Raw genomic sequence first — 27,060 nt, 5'->3', positions numbered from 1 at the left:
CGAATCCAGCAGCACCTCAAAAAGCTTATCCACCATAATCAAGTGGGCTTCATCCCAGGGATGCAAGGATGGTTCAACATATGCAAATCAATAAATGTAATCCAGCATATAAACAGAACCAAAGACAAAAACCACATGATTATCTCAATAGATGCAGAAAAGGCCTTTGACAAAATTCAACAACCCTTCATGCTAAAAACTCTCAATAAATTAGGTATTGATGGGACGTATCTCAAAATAATAAGAGCTATCTATGACAAACCCACGGCCAATATCATACTGAATGGTCAAAAACTGGAAGCATTCCCTCTGAAAACTGGCACAAGACAGGGATGCCCTCTCTCACCACTCCTATTCAACATAGTGCTGGAAGTTCTGGCCAGAGCAATCAGGCAGGAGAAGGAAATAAAGGGTATTCAATTAGGAAAAGAGGAAGTCAAATTGTCCCTGTTTGCAGATGACATGATTGTATATCTAGAAAACCCCATTGTCTCAGCCCAAAATCTCCTTAAGCTGATTAGCAACTTCAGCAAATTCTCAGAATACAAAATCAATGTACAAAAATCACAAGCATTCTTGTACACCAATAACAGACAAACAGAGAGCCAAATCATGAGTGAACTCCCATTCACAATTGCTTCAAAGAGAATAAAATACCTAGGAATCCAACTTACAAGGGATGTGAAGGACCTCTTCAAGGAGAACTACAAACTACTGCTCAATGAAATAAAAGAGGATACAAACAAATGGAAGAACATTCCATGCTCATGGGTTGGAAGAATCAATATCGTGAAAATGGCCATACTGCCCAAGGTAATTTATAGATTCAATGCCATCCCCATCAAGCTACCAATGACTTTCTTCACAGAATTGGAAAAAAATACTTTAAAGTTCATATGGAACCAAAAAAGAGCCCGCATCACCAAGTCAATCCTAAGCCAAAAGAACAAAGCTGGAGTCATCACGCTACCTGACTTTAAACTATACTACAAGGCTACAGTAACCAAAACAGCGTGGTACTGGTACCACAACAGAGACATAGATCAATGGAACAGAACAGAGCCCTCAGAAATGATGCCGCATACCTACAACTATCTGATCTTTGACAAACCTGACAAAAACAAGAAATGGGGAAAGGATTCCCTATTTAATAAATGGTGCTGGGAAAACTGGCTAGCCATATGTAGAAAGCTGAAACTGGATCCCTTCCTTACACCTTATACAAAAATTAATTCAAGATGGATTAAAGACTTAAATGTTAGACCTAAAACCATTAAAATCCTACAAGAAAACCTAGGCAATACCATTCAGGACATAGGCGTGGGCAAGGACTTCATGTCTAAAACACCAAAAGCAATGGCAACAAAAGCCAAAATTGACAAATGGGATCTAATTAAACTAAAGAGCTTCTGCACAGCAAAAGAAACTACCATCAGAGTGAACAGGTAACCTACAGAATGGGAGAAAATTTTTGCAAATTATTTATCTGACAAAGGGCTAATATCCAGAATCTACAATGAACTCAAACAAATTTACAAGAAAAAAACAAACAACCCCATCAAAAAGTGGGCAAAGGATATGAACAGACACTTCTCAAAAGAAGACATTTATGCAGCCAAAAAACACACGAAGAAATGCTCATCATCACTGGCCATCAAAGAAATGCAAATCAAAACCACAGTGAGATACCATCTCACACCAGTTAGAATGGCCATCATTAAAAAAGCAGGAAACAACAGGTGCTGGAGAGGATGTGGAGAAATAGGAACACTTTTACACTGTTGGTGGGACTGTAAACTAGTTCAACCATTGTGGAAGTCAGTGTGGTGATTCCTCAGGGATCTAGAACTAGAAATACCATTTGACCCAGCCATCCCATTACTGGGTATATACCCAAAGGACTATAAATCATGCTGCTATAAAGACACATGCACACGTATGTTTATTGCGGCACTATTCACAATAGCAGAGTTGTAACCAACCTAAATGTCCAACAACAATAGACTGGATTAAGAAAATGTGGCACATATATACCATGGAATACTATGCAGCCATAAAAAATGATGAGTTCGTGTCCTTTGTAGGGACATGGATGAAACTGGAAAACATCATTCTCAGTAAACTATCGCAAGGACAAAAAACCAAACACCGCATGTTCTCACTCACAGGTGGGAATTGAACAATGAGAACTCATGGACACAGGAAGGGGAACATCACACTCCGGGGACTGTTGTGGGGTGGGGGGAGGGGGGAGGGACAGCATTAGGAGATATACCTAATGCTAAATGACGAGTTAATGGGTGCAGGAAATCAACATGGCACATGGATACATATGTAAGAAACCTGCACATTGTGCACGTGTACCCTAAAACCTAAAGTATAATAAAAAAAAAAAAAGAAAAAAAAGAAAAAAAAGCCAGTCGGGAACTGAATGTGGGGTATTTAATAATTTTAAGGCAAAAAGTAAATAAATTAACATATATACATATATTTACATACACATACATATACATATATATATACACACACACCTGTGTATAAATAAAAGATTTATGCCCAGATATAAAATAAATTATTAATAAGGCTGAGTCTGGGAATTGACACTGGGGCAAAGACATGGTTAAGGAAGACGAGCTTACTTCTTGCTGTCTATTTTGGGTCCTATTTGGATGATTTTTCATATCATATATTCCCTTGATTGAAAAATTGAAAAGAAGGTGAATGATTTCTTCATTTATCCCTTATTCCTGTACAACAGTCGCTATTCAGGTAATTCCAGGAGAAACCAAACTCTTGGCTGCTCCAGGCTTAGCTCCTGCTTCTGACAATGAAATTTTCAACCAGTTACAGATCCAGCAGCAACATGGGATCTCAGATTATTAGCACAGTTTGGTTCCTGTCCATATTGTGGCTTAATTCACCTGAAATATATTATGCATATGTGGGCCATGTTGCTGAAGTCGTTTTAAGAACAAGTCTCTGATCTTAGCCCTCTTCTCATTGATTTTTAATTCCAGCTCCCTCTTGTTGATCCTTAGGAAATACAAAAAACAGCCCTTACCAATTTTTTTTAGTAGCCTTTCAGGTAATTTATTCACGCCTTATTGGCTTTCTCCATCCCCTACTCTGCCACTTCCTTTCTAACCCCTAATGTGTAATTTTCACAGGCCTTCTAAGTGTTTTTGAAATATAACCTCAACAAAGAATGGTAAAAATTCCATCAAGGTAACAGGCCATGAAGCTGCCTGGGTCCTGTATGGTTCCCCCAGGGGCTGGGCTGGTACGCAGATGTGAGCTCACATGCCTCCCTCTGTTCACCAAGCCCATCCTGGAGAGCTGGCCAAGAATATCAAGAATCCCAGGGATCTGTATTCAGTTCTGCTGAGGGGTGCACACTGCTGGGTGTGTAAGAGAAAGATCCTCTTGGAAAACGAGTGTTCTTCTTCCTTCTAAATGGACCATCACTGACCCCTGGGAGTAGGGGTTATGTTCTGGAAAGAATGGCTGAAGATGACCTATGGAATCCAAGTCTGGGCCCAGCCATCATCTGTCTCTCCCTAGTCAGGGATCAGAACACCTTATCCCATCTCCTGCAGACTTGACCCTGCCTCAGTCCCTGGGGCCTACCCTCACCTTATATTAGGCGGCAGAAGTTGCTCTATGGTGGAAGCACACTGGATTGTGAGATTTGGTTTTATTGATGGTGACACTACATTTTCTAGGAATTGATGTTTATAAAGTGCTGACAAAACTTGGGAGAAATGCCAAAATTAACAATATTCAGTGAGAAAAGCAGGATTCCAAATTACTATACAGCCTTGTAACAATTGTTTGTGACAAACAAATCTATGTGCAGAAAATATAACTGGATCTCCCCACTTGGTAATAGGTCACAAAACAAAGTCCTAGGATGAAACTGTGGAAGAAAGAATGGAGAAATAGTCAGAACAGTGGAATGGAATAGAAAACAAAGAAACAGAAACATGTATTTGGGAATTGGTATGTGATAGGGGTGGATAGAGATTAGTGGGGAAAAGTTAGATTATTTAATGGATGAAACTGGGAAACTAAACATACAGAGAAAAGCAAAAACTGAAACAAACTCACTCTACATACAAAAGCAAACTCCAGCTGTACTAAGGACTTAAAAGTGAATGGTAAAGCTAATGAAAGTAATAGAAGAAAAAAAAGACGTAATATAGAATAATTCTTCATAACCTTAAGTGGGAAATAATTTCTTAATAAGGCTAAATGCATAAACCATTTCAAAAGCAAGGTTTTCTGTTCAATAAAGAATGACAGACAAATATAACTGATGTTGGGGCTCAAAAATGCTACCCCAAGGCACTTCGAACTGAAGGAGATTGGTAGGGCTTTAGAAGTAAGAAGGTCACTCTGACCTTCCCCAGCCTTTGTGAGAGATGTCCTCGAAATTCTCTGACCTACTTTGCTAGAAAATAGGAAATAAGATCCTTATTCCAAAAGGGTCCTTCCCTATTCCCTGGGGGAAGGAATACTACACAGAGAAGCCAAGAAGAATCTGAACAGACAGGCCTTGGTCTATTACCATTAGATCATACCCTTTTGTTCAATCACATTTTTACATGGCTGTCTGTTCTTCATCTAAACTAAGCATAGAAACAGACATTTCTTCCTGGGTCTTAAGGTCTTTACTTCTGAAAGCATCCATGTCATGTAAAACTTTGTTAAATAAATTTATGTTTTTTCTCTTGTTAATCTGTCATTTGTTACAGGGGTGAACTTTGTGATAGGTGATGGAAAAGGCATTACTCCCTTTTTGCCCCTACACAGATGAGTGACACACTGGGAAAAGATATTTGCAATGTCTGAAATAGAGAAGGAACTAGTATTTAGAATACATAAAGAACACTTGCAAAAAAGGAATTGTTGTGTATATACCCAAAGGAATATAAATCGTTCTACCATAAAGACATATGCATGTGTATGTTAATCACAGCACTATTTACAATAGCAAAGACAGAGAATCAACCTCAATGACCATCAATGCTAGACTGGATAAAGAAAATGTACATAAATACCATGGAATACTACACAGCCATTAAAAAATGAGATCATGTCCTTTGCGGCAACATGATGGAGCTGGAGGCCATTATCCTAAGCAAACTAACACGGGAACAGTAAACCAAATACTGCATGTTTTTACCTACAAGTGGGAGCTAAACACTGAGCACACATGGACGCAAAGAAGGGAACAACAGACTCTAGGGCCTACTCAAGGATGAAGGCTGCAAGGAGGTGAAGAACAAAAAACTACCTATCGGGGAGTTTTTACCCCAGTACTTATTATCTGGATGATGAAATAAACTGTAAACCAAACACCTGTGACATGCAATATACCTACATAATAAATATGCACATGTATCCCTGAACCTAAAATAAAAGTTAAAATTTTTTTAAATGTGGGTGAAGAAAAGATCAAAGTAGGCAATTCATAGAAAGGAGAAACCTACATGTCTAGACAGTATAGGAAGTGGTCAGCCTCCCTAGCAATTAGAGAAACACAAATTAAAATGACTTTACATTTCTCATACTGGCAAACATTAGACAGCAGCATGTGGCACATGAAAGCCCCTGAGAGAGTGTAGACTAGGGTGGGTCTTCTGGAGGTTAGTCTGCTGTGTTCACTGAACCTAGCCATGGGTATTCCTTCCTGATTCTAGAACACAAGAATGCTTGAATAGGATTCTAAGGGGGTATAGGGATGTTCTTTGCAGCCTCCTTTGTGGTAACAACAAGTGAGAGGCAGCCTGGGTGTCTATCACTAAGAGAATGAGCCAATCAAAGACTGTAGGTGCAGGAAATAGAGTAGTAGGAAGCAGACAGAAGCAATAAACTAAACACATGTGCAAGCACACATGCAAAACAACCACCATATTTTTTCATAATTTCCATTAGGATGTAAGCTCCATGAGGGCAGAGACTACAGGGTTTTGATGATCTTTAAGAAATCCCACCCTCTAGAATCTTGAGAACATAGTGGATGCAAAAGTCGTATTTCTTGAATTTTTGATAGATACATATATATCTAAATACATTAAATATATCGAAAAGGATGCTTTTTGGAGGGGAAGGATAATGGAAGTAGGGATAAAGTATGAAGGGAAATAAAAATATGTTGATAATGTTCCATCAACAGAGTTATAGTATTAATTCAAATTTTTGTACCTGGAGGTTGGGGAGGATTGGGGGAAACACCAAAATATGAACTATTCTGGCCAGGCGTGGTGGCTCACGCCTGTAATCCCAGCACTTTGGGACGCCAAGGCGGGCAGATCACCTGAGGTGAGGAGTTTGAGATCAGCCTGGCCAACATGGCGAAACCCCGTCTCTACTAAAAATACAAAAGTACAAAAATATGGGCGTGGTGGCAGGCGCCTGTAATCCCAGTACTTGGGAGGCTGAGGCTGAGGCGGGAGAATCACTTGAACCTGGAAGGCGGTGGTTGCAGTGAGCCGAGATCAAGCCACTGCACTCCAGGTGTCTCACACAGAGCGAGACACTGCCTCAAAAAAAAAAAAAAAAAAAAAAAAATGAGTTCTTTGTAGATTCTGGATATTAGCCCTTTGTCAGATGAGTAGATTGCAAAAATTTTCTCCCGTTCTATAGGCTGCCTGTTCACTCTGATGGTAGTTTCTTTTGCTGTGCAGAAGCTCTTTAGTTTAATAGATCCCATTTGTCAATTTTGGCTTTTGCTGCCATTGCTTTTGGTGTTTTAGACATGAAGTCCTTGCCCATGCCTATGGCCTGAATGGTATTGCCTAGGTTTTCTTCTAGAGTTTTTATGGTTTTAGGTCTAACATTTAAGTCTTTAATCCATCTTGAATTAATTTTTGTATAAGGTATAAGGAAGGGATCCAGTTTCAGCTTTCTACATATGGCTAGCCAGTTTTCCCAGCACCATTTGTTAAATAGGGAATCCTTTCCCCGTTGCTTGTTTTTGTCAGGTTTGTCAAAGATCAGGTAGTTGTAGATGTGTGGTATTATTTCTGAGGGCTCTGTTCTGTTCCATTGGTCTATATCTCACACACCGAGGACTGTTGTGGGGTGGAGGGAGGGATAGCATTAGGAGATATACCTAATGTAAATGACAAGTTAATGGGTGCAGCACACCAACATGGCACATGTATACATATGTAACAAACCTGCACATTGTGCACATATACCCTAGAACTTAAAGTATAATAAAATATATATATAAATAAAAAATTAAATTAAAAAAATGAACTATTCTTAGTGGAATTAATGCTAATATTTTTGTTCTTCTGCTCTTCTATATTTTTTAAAATTCTATAATCAGCAGTGTTTTACTTTTATTATCCCCAAACCCAACACTTTAAACGGTTTTTGTCATACTTGAGAGGGCACTGTCCCCAATACCAAGTTTCCTCTCTCGGCTGCCCTCCCTCCTTTTATCTGTTCTGCTTTTCCCAACACCACGAGTGCGCACACACACATATGTACACATACACGCAACACACACACCATGTACACATACAACACACACACGTACACATACACACAACACACACATGGACACATTTATGAAGTTCCCATATCACTGGCTTGGTTTGTGCTTGGTCAATAACCAAGAAATCAATAACCTCCGGTTTCCTCCAGACTGACCTCTTGGTTAGGATTATCTTTGGCTTCCTAGAATACATGACCCATGGTATGAGTCACTGACCTCTGGCCTAGTTTTCCCTACTGGAGGTCTTCCTGGATTCCTGGTCTCAGCCTTCACCAGTTTATCTCAACCTGGTGCTTACCCTAATGTACTGAGTTGAATAGCACCCCGCACCCCAATGCATGTCCTTCCTGGTACCTCAGAATGTGGCCTTATTTGGAAATAGGGTATTTGCTGGTGTAACTATTTAAGACGCAGTCCTATTGGAATAGGGTGGATCCTCAATCCCAAATGACTGGTGTCCTTATCAGAAGAGAATTAACATAGAAACACACAGCGAGAACCCTACTGCATTATAACAAAGGCAGAGACTGGAGTGGTGCGTTGACAAGTCAAGGCTTGGCAGAAACCACCAGAAACTAGGAAGAGGCAAGGACAGATCCTCTCCTGGAGCCTCCAAGGAGGGCATGACCCTGCTAACACCTTGATTTTGGACCTCTAGCCTTCAGTACTGTGAGAGAATAAGGTTCTGTGGTTTTAAGTCACCACATTTGTGCTACATTGTTATTGCAGCACTCAGAAACTCAAACAACCACCCACACTCAATTGAGTATTTGCCAAAGGAGATTTTGGGTGGCCAGAAAAGCCTTGATTGCACCCAGTCTCTTGTTGGCATGGCATTTTGAATGTCCAAAGTCCCATGAAGGAAAGGAGAAGGAAGGAGAAGGGGAGGTCTACTCCATATCTGTATTTATGCTAAAATGAGCTTAGTTTAACATAAATCAGATAGAAGATTCAGTCATTTTCCTGTACTTTAATGAAAAATTTACTTGGTTCATGCAGCCAACAGAGAGAGAAAGATGTTTTTAGAATCTTGAAAATGCAGTGGGAAGATTAAAGTCCACTGGAATCCTTTCCATTCTGGGGTTATCACTTCTGAACCCACTTTCCAATACCTCCGCTTTGCAAAGAACAATTTGGCCGAGCCTGGGACACACTCTATTCTAAGGTCAAGGTCAATTTTCCATCAAAGATCAAGGTGAAAAATTGGAATTGACATCACTCTCCTGTTCTCCTTCTATTTTACTGGGCTCTTGTCTTAGAGGAGAAGTTAAAGAGCTGTCTCTGTTCTGCTTCCTGTCCCTATTCCTCTCCACTGCCTGAAGCACCACTGTGAAGCACTGAGAGGTCGCAGAGATAGGATAAGCAGGGTCCTGGGGAGCTTAAAGACAAAACGGTGGTCCTGGAAGCAGCCAGGAGCCAGTCACCTGCTCCAGCTGTGCTGTGGCTTCATCTGCAATGAAGCATCTGCTGGTGGAGATGAGCTAGTCCTTCTGCATTCATATGCCACTCACCCCTTCCCGGAAGGGTCTCGTCTTCCTACATAGGCCTTCCAACTCTTTCCATTCTTGTGCTCTCCAATCCATTTTCTATAGCAGGTAGAGTAGATCTTCCGAAACTGCATATATGAGTCACTCACTCACTTGCTGAAAACATCTGATGCCTCGCCATTCACCCTACAATGAAGTCCAACTTCTTACATGGCCACTAATGGTAAAGACATAGCTAAGGTCTCTTTAGCATCCATGTCACCTGCTACTTCTGTTTACTCCCTCCAGTAGATCCAGACCATGTTACTCACAATTCTCGGAATGGGCTTCTTTTTCTCCTTCCCTTCACTGGGCTATTTCATGTGTCATTTCCACACTCAGAGCCCTCTTTCCTATTCTCTGTTGTCCATTTATCTCTTTTATTCCACTGGGTTTCATTTTAGACATTGCTGCAAGCTTCCCCATTGAGACAACTCTTTTAAAATTGCATTTTTATTTTCTAGCACAATTGCAATGCTGTGTTTATTGGTATGATTACATGAAGGACACCTATCTTCTCCCCTTGACAATAAGGTCCTTGAGGGCAGGAACTTTATCTTGTTCGTTTTATGTCAGCATCCAACGCAGAGCCTTGTCCAGACTAGAAGCTTTATGTGTATTCATTGCATGAATAGGGAATTTTCTGATGGCTCTGTTACTAGGGCCTGCCTAGCTCTGATATTCTGTGAGTCTATAGATCTTATCCCCATCCTGATAAATATTTTCTGTATTTAATCTGAGTGCGAATTTACTGCTAATAAAACATGTGCCTCCCTGCAGATGGTGTGTGCAGCATACTTGATTAATGCTACTCTACTGTGATTAATGTATATAGCATTGTAATTATTTTTTGCAGAGAAAAATCTCTGTATTTCCATTTGATTTAATTTGTGCTACTACTCATTGGCTAACATCCTCAAAGAACTGTTTCCATTTTCTCCATATCTCTGATATTTCAGACTGATAGTTGCACTTGTGTAGGAAATGATTTTTCTCAATTTTTTTATGTGTAGTGATGAATCTTTTCCACGGAGATATTTTTCAAAAAATAATCTCTGTATTTGGCAGGATCTCTGCCTGCCCATTTCCTCCCTCCTCCTCTTTTGCTTCTCTATCTTTCCAGCCCACGTCGCCTCTCTCCACAGTAATATGTTAGCAGCACTCTAAGCTTATTCAGTTTTAGTGTTCTGCATTTTTTTCGATTGGAAAATATTCCCTTGGCCTATTTTTAACCATGGAGCTCACACATACAGCCTAGTTGTTTTCTTGTGCTGGAAAAATCTGCCATGGGAATGGGAAGCTTAGCAGAAATCAGCAAGACCCTCTGAATAGAGGAGGTGCTTAATTTTAAGCTGTGTTACTGGGAGGAAAAGTTGTGGTGCTGAAAATCCAGTGGGTGCTGAGAAACGAGAGATCTTCATGGAGCTCTCTGGTGAAAAATTTATAGGGCTTATGATGTATATCAGCTTCTCTGTAAGAAGTTATGTATTTTTTTATCTCATTTAATCATCACCAACACCCTGGGAGGTCATTATTCATTAATTTGATCACTGATTTATTTGTCTATTTACTGAGCTAATATTTACTTAATACTATATGTGCCAGGATTTTCTGGAGGTTAAATGGGATGAAGTGTAGAAATTTCTTAGCAACTTGATGAATGGCAATGTCACTTACAGAGTTGGACAGATTAGGGTAAAAGCAAAGGTTTGGGTGGAGAAAACAAGCATTCCATTTTGGTCAAGTTACAACTGAAGTACAGTCATGCATGGCATAATAGCATTTCACTCCAGAATGGACTGTATATATGACAGTGGTCCCATGAGATTATAATGGAGCTGCCCTATACAGGTATATCATTAAAAATTTTTATACAGTATTTTACTGTGCCTTTCCTATTTAGATATGTTATATACATAAATTCTGACCACTATATTACAATTGTCTACAGTGTTCAGTACAGTAACATGCTGCACAGGTTTATAGCCTAGGAGCAAGAGGCTATCCCATATAGCCCAGGTGTGTAGTGAGCTGTATCATCTAGGTTTGGGTAGGTACACTCTATGATGTTCACACAGTGATGAAATTGCTTAATGATGCATTTCTCAGGATATATCTTCATTAAGTCACACAGGACTGTATCTTACCCTCCATTTTTCAGATGAGGAAACTAACTTCCAATAGATGCCCAAGATTACATGGTTGGTAGGAGAGAGAACCAGGTCAGTCTGGTTCCAGGGCCAAGCTCCTCACTGTCCACTTCTCAGCCTCAAGGAGATGAAGCATGTTGCAATGGGTGCCCTCCAGGTCCTGCCCCTCTGCGCTTGTCTCTTTTATCACACTCAAATAACTGTCACCCAGAGCATACAGTCTCCCTGTATCTTGGAGGCAGATACTCATGACATAGACTCTAGAAGAGAAACATCATCTAATTTTAGGCACTATTTGTGACCCAATGAAAAGTTGTTATTAAAGGACACATTAATTGACTCATTTTCCTGTGATGACTCATTAATGAATGCTCTGGGAAAAGCATTCCCCTAGACACTTAGGCAGAAAAATAGAAAAAACAAAGCTAACATAAGCAGAAGTCACTTTGTCCCTTTTCTGGAGATAAGCCAGTCCCTGGGTCTTGCTCTCAGGTATGGGGTCGTGTGACCAAGCCCTGGTGTGGCTCTGAGGAAAGGCATGCACACTTTGACTACATTTCACCTGTGTATGCTTATTGAGTGGCAGTTCCATCAACTCATCACCTGATATTCCTCAGCTTTCTTTACTCACATTTCTGCATCATCAGATGCTCAAACACAGGACTAGAGGGACACACATCCCTGAGGGGATTAGGGATGGTATACAGTCGTCCCTCAGTATCTGCAATGATTGGTTCCATGACCTTCCCCTCTACTAAAATCTGAGGGTGCTCAAGTCCCTGATATAAAATGGCATCATATTTGCATATAACCTATGCATATCGTGTATACTTTAAATCATTTCCAGAGAATTTATAATACCCAATACAATGTAAATGCTATGTGAATAGTTGTTCTACTGTGTTTTATTTATTTGTATTATTTTTATTGTATTGTGATTTTTTTTTTCTGAATATTTTCCATCCACAGTTGGCTGAATCCATTGATGTGGAACCCGCGGATAGGTACAGCCAAATGCATAAGCTCACACTTTGAGGACTTTTCTTCTAGATTCTGTCTTACACACACAGGCACACATCACACACATAAAACTTCCTTTTAAGACCTGCAGCCTTCATAGCTTAAAAAATATTTTCCCAATAGAAAAGGAAACAATTTTCAAGTCATTTCCTGTGTGTTAAGCAGGCGTTTGTTTATACTACCAGCCAAGCTTTCAAACTTCAAGGAAATGTATAATATTTTTCCCAGCGTGTTGGACCATAACATTTAAAAATTCTAAAATGATTGAAAGTATGTGAGAAACTGGTGCAAACACTGAAAGCTGGGGCAATAGGCTTATTCAGCGGCAGCCCAGGTGGGGGCCTTTCCCCAACTTCCTGTCTCCCTGGTTGCACACAGCCAGAGGTTAGATGTGCTCTGCGCCCTGGCACAACAAGACAAAGTCACTCCTTCTCCTCACTCTTCCCTTTTCTATTCTGGTAAGTTTGCAAGCAGATTACAAATTATCACCTAAACATCTTTACCTTCCACAATGGGATCTCTCTAGATATCATAGCAGGTGGCAAATTGGTCTGATTTATCATTATTTGCATTTTTAATTTGTAGTATTTTAGGCCCAGGGAATTTTCATGAGTCTTAAAATGACAGCACAAACATTAATACATAATTCATCATCTATTTTTCATAACACATGTGGTTAGCAGCCCATTGATAAACAGAAAAATCATTACCACTTTAAGTAGGATAAAGTTAGTTCTTGCCCCCTACTCTTCCCCTCTGAGGTCTCAAAGGATAAATTGCCTGTGACTGAATCACCATCGACAGCCTCCGTGCTATTTTGTCAACAGGAAGAGCCTTCTTAGTTGTAGCTTTGTTATTCTTTAGAACCACCAGATGTTAAATAACTGCAATACAGTGTTTGTGGGGCTTCCACAGTCTCTGATTTGGGCACACTGGATGCTTTCAAATGTAAGCAAAAGATGAGAAAGCAAGAGAGATACCCCTACCCCATACTGCTTTCTCTTTCCTTCCAAAGTTCTAAACCTCACTCTACAATATTCCCTTGTCATCCTTTCTTTCCATGTCCCCGCCCCGCCCCAGGCATTGCTGTTTCGGTAACTCAGTTGGAAGAAATATTAATTCCTCTAATCGTTTTGAAATAACAGCTCCACAGAAAAATAAAATGCATAGACAAAATGCCCAGGAATTTGACTGGGAAGCAAATAAAGGAGACTAGCAAAATGAAATGGACCCTAAGCAATTTTATCAGAAAGATGATCAGTGAAGAAAACCAAGCAGATTAATTCAGGAGAGCTTCAGACATCACATTGTGTTCTTGGTGGCTGTTACCCAACTGAGGTAGACAAATTTTTTATTTTTCCTGGCTACTCTAGATGCCTCTACACAGACAGCACATATTCCACAAGGATGAAGCACTTCTGAGAAGTCCACCTCACACCAATCTTCCCTTTCTCTGGCTCCTACTGCATAGATAAACTAATCAACCAAAATGTCATTTGTTGGCAGTGCTCCCAAAACCCATTTTAGGTACTGTGGGGAAGATCAAGAAGACACACTTTGCCCTCCATACACATACAGTGAAACAAATGATTGGGAACAGCTATTTAATGTGTATGGACTTTGTGCCCCCAACCAGCTTGTAACTTTCTTTAGAGCTTCCTCGTTTCACTATGTCCATCAAACGCTGCTATTAAATCCACCCATGTAGGAAGAGTTTAAACCATAAAGAAAAGGAGTACTTGCTTCATCAGTTGAAATGATTATCCTTTTAGGATTTCCTTTATTCCCTTCATCAAGTATATCCAGAATGCTCACTAGCTTATTGGGCACCACACAAGGCACTGGGGAGGCCCCAGTGACCACATCAAGTTTTAATATCTTTCTAGATCCAAGATTAGAGAGACATAAGAAAATATTTGAACAGCTGCATGATTTCCACACCAAAAATAATGGCTTGCTAGCGGGCATCTAACTCCAGCCACAATTTGCTGAAGACCTTGACATTGGCTGCAATTTTTGTTAATGACTAGTGTCTATTCTGGTGATAAATTAAAGTGACTCCAAAAACAATAGCCTGGGAAAACTAAATCCAGGCTTTTCATGGATGATGCTTCCTAGTCAGGAAGAGTTTTTCCCTGAATGAGTATTTTAGGGGATGTGGAGGATGACATATGACATTTCCAATGAGAATCTGATAGTTTTTTACACAATTGATGGCATCAGGTCATCTCCATAATATGTGACTACAAGCAGCAACATGTGGTCCCTCGAAAGCAGAACAGATTCAGAAAGAGTGCATTTTAGAAGACACTCTCTTGCTCTTTATTTTCTTTTTTATTACAATTTGACTTCTTTCCTGCTAAGCTGCTCTCCTCTGAGAAGATTTATAATGTCAGGAATGCACATATAAGGCTAGCTGAATAAGTAATAAAGTTCTAAAGGAACAGTTATGTTAATTTATACTGTGCCATTTGTCGACAATCCAAAAGACATTACTTCAAATAAAGGAAACTAGGTGGATGTTAATAGCAAGCAAATGTATTGATGCAAACTCTTATTCCAAGTAAATCACTGAATTGTAGAAAGGATTTTTCATTACGTTACTGGTGTTCTTAATTGTCCACAATTTTCATATTTACTTTTAAAATCAAAATATCATAGTAGATGCTTTCAAATGAACTTCCAGTTTAGATATTGCAAATACTGAAATATGCCAGATTTGAGTTTTACTAAAAAAAATGGCTCAGATGTAATTCCAAATGTTAGTTTAGTATCATTTTATTTAGTAAGGCTGTCATGCTCCTAGATATAGTAGAGAATTTTACAGTTTTCCAGATAATCTGATCCAAAAAAATATTTTTTTGCTTGAATTTTTAAAAAAGTTTTTGGCTTGAAATATCTGAATTAATTGGTTTAGCTATTCCTTTCACATGGCCAATGCAGAATAGGTCAGAAGACTGGGCAACAAGCAAAGTTCAACCAATTTTCCTCAGCACATCCTTGACCTTAATGTTGGTAGGTAAGGTTTATTGTACAGAAAAAAAGAAAAAAGAGGCTATATTCCTTAAGAGTTTCTTTCAGTAATCTCTACCTCTACATCCACCAAGTTTTTCAGATGAGACCATACAATGTAGGATTTAGAGAAGTGGCTTCAATTTAGTGGTTGGGTCTCAGATGGGGGACAGATGGCATAAAGTAAACTTTTTAAATAATTATTATCTAGTCCCAATTTGTGGGCCCCTGCAACCTCCTGTTGGCCTGGCCTTTCTGTCCCTGGCTTATGGCATGAGAGTCTTCCTACAGAGGCTTCCATGGCCTCACCTACATACAACAAAATTTTCTCCCTCTTCAGTCCCAGTGCCTCACACTCCAAATTCTCCAATTAATCTTATTTACCAGACAAGTTAATTTCCCAAACCCTAGTTTTCATCACTTTAGTTCCCTAATTACTTTCCATGGCTCTCCCTTTCCTACAAGACAACCTTAAAAGTGCTCAGCCTGACCTGCTGGGTCCTTTGAGATCCTTCCCCAACTGATCTCTTCAGCATTCCTCCTGAATGGCCTACAGGAAGCCTGTATTTGAGTCACATGGAACTAGTCACCCTCCCTGCTCTGGCCGATTCTGAGACTCATCTTCACTTACCTCCTCCAAATGCCTACTCTCTCTTCCTAATGACCCAACCACTCCTACCGATTAAGGCCCAACCCAATTACATCTCCTTTGAGCCCTCCCTGAAAAATGTGTCCCAGGAGAGCCTTCCTTGGTATGAGCTGGTACCCATTCTTGGCTGTATAATTGGATGCCATACAGGGGCAGCTCCTTCAATGACATCTACTTTGGATCATGAAGTTTTCACTTGTGGTAACAGCTGTGTGTGCAATACCTCTTTGTATGTCATGTAGCACATGATAGTCTCTGGTTGAATGGCAGGATGAGAAATAATGAGCCCAGTTGTGGTTCCTACTCTTCCAGCTATACCTTCTGCAGTGGGCAATCCTTTATCATTCAGGTAAAAACAAGTGAAATCTGACAAGCTCAATATACAAGCAAGGCTCTGGCCCTCAGTTTCCTGAAGTGGCTAAGAGTTGACTCTGGGGTCTGAGTGCTTAGATTAGAAAAATGGTTTTATTTACTAGCTATGCGACCCTCTCTCTACTTCTGCGCCGTCATATAAAATGAGGCTAATAACAGTACACATGTCATATGGTTGCTGAGAAGATTAAATGAGATCATATAGATAAGGTGGTTAGTGCTAGGCACACAATAAGTGCCCATTAAATATTTGCTCTTGGCTGGGTGTGGTGGTTCACACCTATAATCTCAGCACTTTGGGAGGCCGAGGTGGGCAGATCACGAGGTCAGGAGATCAAGACCATCCTGGCTAACAAGGTGAAACCCTGTCTCTACTAAAAATACAAAAAATTAGCTGGACATGGTGGTGGGCACCTGTAGTCCCAGACACTTGGGAGGCTGAGGCAGGAGAATGGCATGAACCCAGGAGGCGGAGCTTGCAGTGAGCCAAGATCACGCCACTGCACTGTAGCCTGGGTGACAGTGTAAGACTCTGTCTCAAAAAGGAAAAAAAAATTTGCTTTTATTATTATTAAACACTGTGTGAAAAGAATTTCCTACTTTAGGGCCAAGTTTTCTCTTTCAAGTGGAATGTCAGTTGACAATAAAAGCACAGGCCTGCTGTTGAAAAATGCACTTTGGAGATGCATCCTCTAGGCTGACCTGGCAGGTCAAGGTGTTCTCAGAGTGATTGAATTAGAGCTTTCGCCTGAGCTCATCTACCAGGGTGACAAACTCTACAGAGACAGTTTCATTCTTATTTTCCTAAACCTCCTCCTCAGCCCATTGACAAGAAAATGGCAAGAGCTTCCCAGGTTTAAGAAAAGCTGCAGCCAGGTCTTCCTATTAGACCGAGACTGATCAAGACATTCCAGGATGAGACAGAGATGTGAACAAGACAAATCAAAGCCACGTAGGTGAAATAATCAAGAAGTCTAAGCCCTGCACTAGGAAATAACCACAGGTCCTTAGGTGTCCTAGACACTCCTGAGCTCCCTGAGGCAGAGCTAAGGCACTGACATCAGAACCACAACATAATCCTGCCCGCACTCGCCTGTCTTTTCCTGCATGGATTTGTACTCAAGTCACTTCTTACCGCATTTATGTAGTTTAAAACATTTCACCCAGAAGGCTGCTCTTCCTCAGGCCTACGTCTGATAGGTGAGATGTGTTCCCCTCCTCCCCTGGGCCTGCCCAGTAAGATCCTGAGGCTTCCCCCTTTCTTAGATTTGAAGACAACCCATTTCACACTGGACACACGTGGAAAAGCCCCTTGGGCAACCTGCCTGCTAAGTGGGAGAGTTACCTTGAATTCAGTCTCAATGTTGGCTAGTCTGGCTAACTCGTTGCTGAGCTCCAAGGCGGTGAGGACAGGGTCTTCGCTGGACAGGGACAAGTAGGCGGCACTCGCCAGTCCTTTGTAGGCGTTCATGCGTGAGCGCGAGTGGCTGAAGGAGTCTTTCCGCTGTTTCTCAGTGCACTCATTGCACTTGCAGAAGTAGTCGTGGGGCCGCTCGATGCGGGCGCCCTTGAGCAGCAGGATGTGCACAATCTCATACTCCTGGCAGTGCGCCGCCAGGATGATGGGCGTGATGTCGTGGGAGAAGCGCGTGCCGTCCTCATCGTAGGCATAGAAGTCATCGTCGCGCAGCTCCTGTTCCAGCGGGCTGAGCGTCAGGCGCTGGCCCTGCGCGAAGGCCGGGTGGTTGAGGATGGCCTCCACGATGCGCACATAGCCCTTGCTGATGGCCAGCAGCAGCGCGTCCCCCACCCGTGCCAGGTTCTCCTTCTTCAGCAGCAGCTCTGTGACCTCTAGGTGCTCGTTGCCCACGGCCAGCTGCAGCGCGTTCTGCCCCATGTAGTCCACACAGTTGAAGTTGAGGGTCTTGGACTCCTCCAGCATTTTCCGGACCACCGGGATGTTGCCATACTCAGCCGAGTCCAGGAAGCGCTCCTCCTCGGGCGTCAGGCTGGTGCCCTTCTCGTTGAACATGTAGGCAGGACCCCTGATGGCCTGGCGACGGCCCTTCTCCCTCAGCGTTGTGTGCCGGCGCTGCATGTTTTTGAAGGTGCTGCTCCTCAACCTATGGGAAAAGGCAAAGATGCCCTGTTACTTTCCTGCGGATTCCATTGCAGTAGAGCACACAAAAATAGTTGAGATACACAAAGAATATCATGCTTGGAATCTTATGAGGAATTGTGCAATCTTACAAATCATTGTCTTAATCATCAAGATTCAGACACACTGGGTTACCTGTACTATTTCTTTCCAGTGGTAGAATATGACTCAGTTGTCTGCCTCTATATGCCTTGGGTGGAGACGGGGTGGCAGAGATGAAAAATGGATTTAGAAGGACCCTAATAAGAGATGGAGGTTGAGGCGTAGGGTGGTGGTATGGCTGAAGCAGGCAGGAGGCTATTGGTTTTATTTCCATTTGTATAAAGTCGCGAGAGCCACTAAACCCCTCTGTGCTTCAGTTTTCCCACCTGCACAATGCGGACAACTTACACGTGCTGCAGAGTCTGTAAGAGGATTAAATGAGGTAATTTGGAAGTAGAAAGTATAAGTCAATGTAGGTTTTATTCTGTTCCCTCTTGCCTCTTTTTATGCCCAGCTCTCCAAGGGCTGTGCCATAGAGTTGGCCATCACAAATATGGCTGCCTTCGGTTCAGATGTCTCCCCCTGAATGAGCTCCTGCACCATGGCAAAACTGCAGCAACATGCATGCATGTCACATGTGTCTGTTTCTACATTCTGTGCTATTCTTTATGGGGACAGTGTTTTCTGGTCCACACACAACCTAGCCACCTATTAAAGGGCAAGATGTGGCAGGGAGCAGGACTAGAATCCTGCCACTTTCTGATGGCCACTGAAGCAACCCTTCTGAGAGAATTCAGCCTTAGCTTCTTAAGATTGAGCCTGGATTTTTATATAGATGGAAGAAACAGCTCAACTTACATGCTGGGTCCTCTTCTTACTTATTGCTGTTTCCCAGTGTGGCCTAGTGTAGAGCTTAATACTAATGCTACTAATAATAGCAGTTAACATTTATTAAGCACCTACTATACGCCAGGTATTATACTAAGAGCTTCACATATATTAACTTGTGTAATTCTTGCATCAAATCTATGAGGAAGGTGCTATTATTATCCTCATCCTCAGATGAAGATACTAAGAGTAGGAGGGCTGAAAGACAGACTTTGAAGTTAGAAGGTTTAGAGTAGGAATCCTGGCTCCATCATTTGCCAGTCTTGGACAATGTAAGTTACCCAAACTTACATTGCCAAAGTGTTGAAACAGCAAACTAGAGACAATAACAGCTACTGTGTAATTTGAGCTCAAGTCAGGGATATGCCATCTCCAGCTAGCCTTGAGACCTTGAGCAGGTCCCAGCTTCTAGATCTCAGAAAACTATGAAATAGAGGGGCTGGACCAGGTGTTTCCTAAGCCTCTACCAACTTGGACATCTTAAACTTTTTTGATTCTCCAATTGGTTCTACCTGTATTTTCTATTTTTCTTTTCTACTCTACCTCCACTCACATTATTCAGAGAATATTAGAATGGCATAAATTTTAACAAGAGTGTATCTGTTTTAAAGAGTAAGTACTTGGATATTTGTTTTTAACTATTTTCCATGGTCCCAAAGAATTGTCTTTTTTTATTTGTTATGTCTTCATGCATAAACAATAATCAGTATTTCACTTCAGACATTTTTAAAAATAGTCAAAAATGATCACAGAGAAAGGCTTTAAAATTAAATCCATTTTTTTGAGATTTTAAAAAAGTTATGCAATTAGCCTTGTGAATGTTTAAATTGGGGACTCCATTTAGTTTTCTGCTCATTTTACCTTTCGACCTGCTCAAACCTTTTTGGTTTTAGCTCCTTGGGGGCCCTATGTCTGGTATAAAGCAAAGAATGGAGATCAGATCTTGGTACTCTAATCCTGCCTGGAGCTGAGTCACACTTCCCTTGGGAAAAAGCTCCTAAATTGTATAGTGGAGCAACTTCTTTATCTGCACAAAATAAAAAGAACAATTATGGGCAACTCCCTCAAAAGGCAACTGTGGGTGATAAATCCTAATGGAGAGCTCTGTACACCTTTAGGAAGAGCATCTGAACCACCATCCACTTTTTTAAAGTGCGCTTTGATAAAAGATTTCTGAGGAAAAGACTGTCAGCATTCAAATTCATGAGATCCTTCTGAGCCCATTCCTTTCAACAATGCCATCATTCCAGAGATGGTCTGCTCAATGATACCAAAGGCAGACTGTGGATTAGGAGTCCCAGAAAAACCTTTACAGGAGAGAAAGATTCACAAATAGTGTGCAAGCACTTATTATTATAGGGTTTTCAGAAAGAGAGTTACTGAGTTGAAAGCTAAGCAGTTACCCCATTTGTGTTCCCAAGAGGCTTTGTTTCAGGAGATGTAATGAACTCAGTTTCAAGGCCTGTCATCTGGGCACACACACACACACACACGCACACACACACACACACAGGTAGAAGTTGAGCCCAAAGAAGACTAGTAATAATCTTTTTCATGGAAGTACTCAGCCTGTCCTACAATAGGCTTCTATTTCTCTCAGAAACACTTTTTTTATTCTTAGCCATCGCAACTCAACCTGAGAAAAAGCAGTTTACACTCAAGTGCATCTGAGCAGTGTGTCAGATATGAAACAGCAGCTGTCTGAGAAGAAGCCGGCACTACAGCTTGATTCCATGTCACTTTTCCATTAGAGGTCTGCTCAAGAGGGAGAATAGGTCAGACTACAAGTCAAGGGTACCCAACTATTACACAGCAACAAGCCGTGGAGAGATTAACTCAAAGGAAATTTAATGACTACTGAACCAAGTCATAGCAGAGAAATATTTCACAAGGAACACATAAGTACTCAATCTAAATTCAGAGTCCCTGTGAATATCGTAGACACTGCAGCCTACAAACTTAAAGGATATTCAAGCATTGTTTGTTAATTCCACTCATTACAAAACAAAACAAAACAAACAAAACAAAACAAAACGTAAAAAGCAAAGTATTAGCATTCTCATCTTTTAGGTAAAGAAACTCTGGTAGGTCAAGTGAAAAGACTAAACCTTAGGTCCTAAGACTTTGGACAAATAATTTCTTCACAAGGGTAAGGCATCGTATAAATCTTGATGTTTCTACAATAATTATGTTTTACCAAAGAAAATAATATATGTGTATAGCTACTACTTGGCAGACGTTAAAATGTCCTCACCATTTGACATGCATTTTTCTGAATGACCTTGAAAACAGACACCCAGATGTAGTAAGAAATAAACAAGACTCTTTCGCAGCCTTTAAAACCTCAGCCTTGAAACACATTTGGATGCTCACAAAATTGTCAGTTCTGCTCCTTTCCTAGCAGAATTTAGCATTAAAAATGAAATCTTATGAGCCTTAGAGTCATGTATGCATATAAGCAGATAATGGCATGTGCTACTCAGTGAAATTGCTTCCAATGCGAGGGGCTTCACAATAGACTATGAAGCCATGAGAATTGATGCAGATATTGATGGAGGCCTTTTAACCTCACTGTGGCCTTTTTATTAGCTCTGACTCTCTCTTACCCTAATATCCCTCTAATGATGCTTTTTAGACATTTATGCACTTGTGAATATATTCAGCCACCATATCCTTGCTATTTAATTTTGATGTCGCAAATATTCATGTTTTAGCTATACATATCACATGGATTGGAAAGAATCCACAAAAGATGCTGTGTCAGAAAGATAAAGTCACATGGCTCACAATAGTTGGTGGCCAAAGCTTACACTCATGAATCAAATGTGCTGCCCTGCTGAACTCTGGAGATCTTATCACAGTTTTAGGGCCAATGATAAGCAAAATGAATCTCCCTAAAATGCAATTGGCAATTGATTGCCCTTATTTTAGTATTTTTCTTAAAAATGAACTTTGAATGCAAATACATTTTTATTTGCATATATTATTGAGATAATGCGTGATTAAATACCCCAATTACACTATGTTTTACATTTTCCAGAAATGCATACAATTGACATTTGATGTCATTTGGAAGAAGGATTCTAGTAGAAACAAAACCATATATGAGAGGAGGACTGATTATTAAACTCCCTCTTGATCCTTCAGTTGCTATTTTTATCAAGCTGCTCTTACAGATGCATCAGCCAGTCTGAGGGAAGCCAGATGTCATTGACCCATGAAAAGTATGAATCTTGTGCCCTAAGTCCAGCTGCAGATGAGCATGGCCATAAAGCCTTTTGGAGACAGAAATTGCGGTTAATTACCGAAGAAGAAAAGACCACTTAATCAAAATATCTTTTCAGAGATATTTGTTGTCTCTTTTCTAAAATGCTACATGCATCAAAAGTCTCTATGGAAATTATCCAAGCTTAAAATCAATTCAGCCTGTAATATTCTCCAACTGGATATAGAACCAAACAGAATCTAGGAGTCAGATCAAACACCCAGGAAAACCCAGCTTTGGTCTGTGCATCTTCTCCCAAGAGTTAATATTCTGAGTATTAGTCTAGAGCAACAGTGATGAAAGAGTCATTTGGAGTCTTCTCCTAAACCACAGTTCTCTTGCCAAAATAAAGCGAGTAATAAAGGCCGTTCCTCATGTTCTTCAGGAGCACAATGAAGATTAAATAATGTCTACCAAATGCCCTGGATACCATAACACTTTATACAAATGTTCATGACAATAATGATCAAAATCTTACCTATCAATGCACTTAAGTACACAATTATTAGAATTGTCTCACATTTTACTGTACATTGATATACTCAGCTTAGCTATTTTTCTAAATGACTATACCATAGTTATATTTAACATATATTACACATTTACCATGTAGACACTGTCCTAAGTGCTTTACATAAATTACTGTTTTAAATAAGTAATCTTCTGATAAGGTTAGCTATTTTCCTGAATGACTATTTAATCATAGTGATTAACATTTGTTTCACATTAACCACGTGGCAGCCACCATGCTGAGTAATTTGTGTGCATTGTCATTTATATTTATTTATTCATTTATTTTTCAAATAAGATATAAAGAGAAATTTAACATTATAGGTGCTCAACACAATAATGCCAGCCTGTAAAGACAGACAGCAATGTAATGATGAATGAATTGTAAATATAAACATATAAAAAAGGAGGTAAGTACATAAACCATTAAGGAAAAATGATTAGAAATGTATAGCGAACATGGGCCGGGCGTAGTGGCTCACGCTTGTAATCCCAGCACTTTGGGAGGCCGAGGCGGGTGGATCACGAGGTCAGGAGATGGAGACCATGGTGAAACCCCGTCTCTACTAAAAATACAAAAAAATTAGCCGGGCGTGGTGGCGGGCACCTGTAGTCCCAGCTACTCTGAGAGGCTGAGGCAGGAGGATGGCGTGAACCCAGGAGGCGGAGCTTGCAGTGAGCCGAGATCGCGCCACTGCACTCCAGCCTGGGCGACAGAGCGAGACTCCGTCTCAGAAAAAAAAAAAAAAAAAAAGAAATGTATAGCGAACATGACACATTTGAGAACATGCATTATCAAGTTCTCACAAACTATTACATGGTTTAGGTGCTATTGTCATTCCCATTTAACAGATGATGAAGTGATGGTCAAATTAATTAACCACTTTTCCGAAGCTATACAACGTGTCAGTGGTGGACTCACTATTAAGGGTCTAGTCTGTCTGCTTTGAAAGTTTGTGCTTTTGGCTAGTATGCCACTGCCAGCCATCTTCTTTTTGTCTTTCTGTTTTTTGTTTGTTTGTTTTGTTTTTGTTTTTCTGAGTTTCTTTAGGCTATAACTTTTTCCATTACAGTTCAAGATCCTTGAGGGTAGGGAATACTCATGTATATGGCATATGCACCTGGTGCCCTGTACTCCTGATGCCTTGCATATGGTGCTTGGTCAATCAACTTAATTCATTCCTAAATATTTGAATCTGGGTTGGTCATTTAAGAAGATCAGTACATTGGAGCTGTTGGTGTTTACCAGCATCTTCCTTCTCACAAAATGCAGGAGCCATATAATTCTATAACTGCTATTTCTTACTTATGACTGGCAACATTTAAAACAAGGTATGAATTCCTAAGTAAAATCAGTTTCTAATTAGCTCCATTATAAATTATGGCCCATAAGTTGCTAGATGAAGCAGCTAATATCAGAAGGCATATGATGTCCTTTGGTGACTGAGGCAGAAAATTGAGACATTCTCACTTCTTCACACTACTCCTGAAAATTTTTACATATTTCCAAAGGCATCCAACTTATTTCTAAATATCACCTTCCTTTTTCTGTTGAAATTGAGTGAGATAGTGAATGTAAACTATTTGTCATTGCCTTGTAAGTGCTTTAGTGAAATTGGATATTATTAGCTTTATTTAACTTATTAAAACTATATTAATTGTGGGTTTAAGGCATTTAAGTTTCCACCTAAGCTATTGATAATAATTTGCTTCTACAACGTACATACTTTAAATAAAAGAAAAAAGATATATATACCTAACTATCCCGTGGTATACATGAGTTCATACATTTTGCCAGTTAAATCCTACAGGAAACAAGCAAAGTATCCTTCTTTTACTCATTAAAATGTATTATATTAAGATATACTTTCCAAATAATTCTACTAATGTGGGATGGTTTTTCCACTGCATCTTGGAATAAAAATATCATCTAGTGTTCCTGAATGTTAATAAGTGTTTCTATTAGTAATTTATTTTCTACCAAGTAACATCATTTAGAGAAGAATTTATCCTCAGTTTTTTCAAACTGCCCTAGGTACCACCTATCCAAATATAACTAGTGCTTTTTATGTGCTTCTATTTTTCTTTTTACTTTTAAAATCCTTATTTTCGTATTTGGAAGTTGGAAGTTATGAAACTGGATGTCTATATCTCATTGTGTATAGCTCCAGGTGGAGCTGAAACAAGTTTTGATAGCTTTATTTTTAAAAAAGATTTTTCTTGAAATAAAATACATGTGTAACCTTTTGATGATTTCACTGACCTCTGTCATAAGAGTCTGAAATAAACATCTACTATCGAAAAAGAAAGAGAGGCCCTTATATTATGAAATGACAATACTAAAAAAAAGTAACATGCTGAATATTTATATGGAGGGAAATGTTGATTGCTTTTACTAAGCAAGAGCTCCTGGTAGCTCTCATCCAAGATACCACATGCATTCTGCAATTAGCCTCAACGAGGCTCCACATAGTTCTGATTTTTTTCTGGGTCAATTACTGCCTAAAGGAGTTATCTAGTCTACATGCCCCTAAGTTTAGGAGCAAGTGTTTTTGGAAATAAATATTTACGAAAGGGCAATTGTGACATAGAACTTTGGTAAGCTTTTAAATAATTGAATCAATGTCATTGTTAAAAAGATCTTGGAGATTGGGTTTGCATCACATCCATAATGAATATTCTGGATTTAATGTGAATTCATTCATAAATTTGATGTGTACCCGGTGATTCAGAAATAAGACCCACCAGCAGGTGGCATTCTGAGGCAAAAATTCACTGAGTGCCACCAGACAGGGTCAATCATTATTGCCTTTTCTGAGTCTACCCTGAATCCATTACGCCTCTAAATTACAATTAACAGCAATAGCATTTTGGTTGTGTCTACTCAATCATAGGTAAACGAATTTACAACTTCAAACTTAAAGGGGAGATTATGAGAGTTTCAAAGCTCTGCCTAGATTACACCTCTTTCATTAGGAGCATATTTGTTATTTTGAAATGGATGCCTAAAGGAGATATATAGCTCAGACCATATTTTCAACAAGAAGAAAAGAAAAATGACAATCTCTTTCTTGCCACCTGTAGTTCTTTAACGGTGGCTGCTTATTAGAATATAACCCTCTCCCTTCTCTTACCCCCATATTTATATTATGATAAATACAACCACATAAATACATTAGAAAGCTGTCAGTAGTGAAGGGAAAGAAGAGACAACACCTATACACTCTTCTAGGAATAAAACTATGTTACTCTAGCACAAAAGGAATAGGCTACCGACAAGAGTTGTCTATTTCTAAATGGCTTTGAAAACTTAGACATTCAATAAAAGAAAAAAAATTTCTTCTACCAACTCAACAAATAAAGATCCATCTAAAAATCTAAGCAGTGCACTAGAGGAAGAAGGCTGATAAATAAAAGTTCAATTCCATATTTTAGAGAGAACACAAGCTCTACTGGAAAAAAAATCAATATGAAAGAACCATCATAGCTGCTTACATTGAGGGTGTAATACGCAGGCTTGTTCCTCCTCTAGATGACCGGAATCCGGTGCTGAGTCGCCAGAAGCTGGCTCCCCATGGGTGGTAGCCAAGGATGTACCGCTTTCCGTGGTGCTGAAGTATAGGGCTGGTCAAGTGAGTGGAGTTGCAACGATGTGAAAGCGCGCTCCGCTGTTCTTTGTGCTGCAATGGTAAAAACTCGCCTTCCGAGGCAGAAACGTGTTACCGTCCTTTTCCTAATCGGAGGGAAATTTCCCAGAGAACATGACGGAGAAGCATCTGTGTGAGAGTGGCATGCGGCGTGCTGATGGGTTGGTGTAGTCCCCACCCCCTCTCCCCGACGTAGCTTGAAAGGGAGGTAGCAACTATTTCTTCCTACCATAGCTCCTCAGGATTTCTACCTGCCCCTTCCTCTGTCCCAGAATACCACATCTCACACACACACATACACACACACACACACACACACACACACACAACCCTCGTTATATAAGGCAGCATGTTCTGGCTTCTGAGGCCGA

At 40.2% G+C, this 27,060-nt stretch overlaps 1 protein-coding gene across 4 annotated transcripts in view; it reads right to left on the bottom strand.

Moving 5' to 3' along the window:
• The window catches only part of TRPC7 (transient receptor potential cation channel subfamily C member 7), a 191,095-nt gene extending 164,265 nt beyond the window's left edge, over positions 1–26,830 (bottom strand). For 3 of the 4 annotated variants that reach the window (XM_055286156.2, XM_055286157.2, XM_055286158.2), the window contains exons 1-2: positions 26,538–26,830; positions 17,585–18,362 (exon numbers count right to left, since the gene is read on the bottom strand). In XM_055286156.2, coding sequence (XP_055142131.1) covers positions 17,585–18,362; positions 26,538–26,539 — 780 coding nt within the window. In that variant the 5' untranslated portion in view covers positions 26,540–26,830. Of the gene's footprint in view, positions 1–17,584; positions 18,363–26,537 lie in introns of those variants that run through there. The other variant, XM_063643234.1, reaches the window with a different exon arrangement.
• Positions 26,831–27,060: the final 230 nt, after the last annotated feature.

The sequence above is a fragment of the Symphalangus syndactylus genome, chromosome 7, assembly GCF_028878055.3.
Source record: "Symphalangus syndactylus isolate Jambi chromosome 7, NHGRI_mSymSyn1-v2.1_pri, whole genome shotgun sequence".
Taxonomy (NCBI): domain Eukaryota; kingdom Metazoa; phylum Chordata; class Mammalia; order Primates; family Hylobatidae; genus Symphalangus; species Symphalangus syndactylus.
The sequence above is the reverse complement of the archived record's forward strand: the minus strand, read 5'-3'. Positions and strand labels throughout refer to the sequence as shown.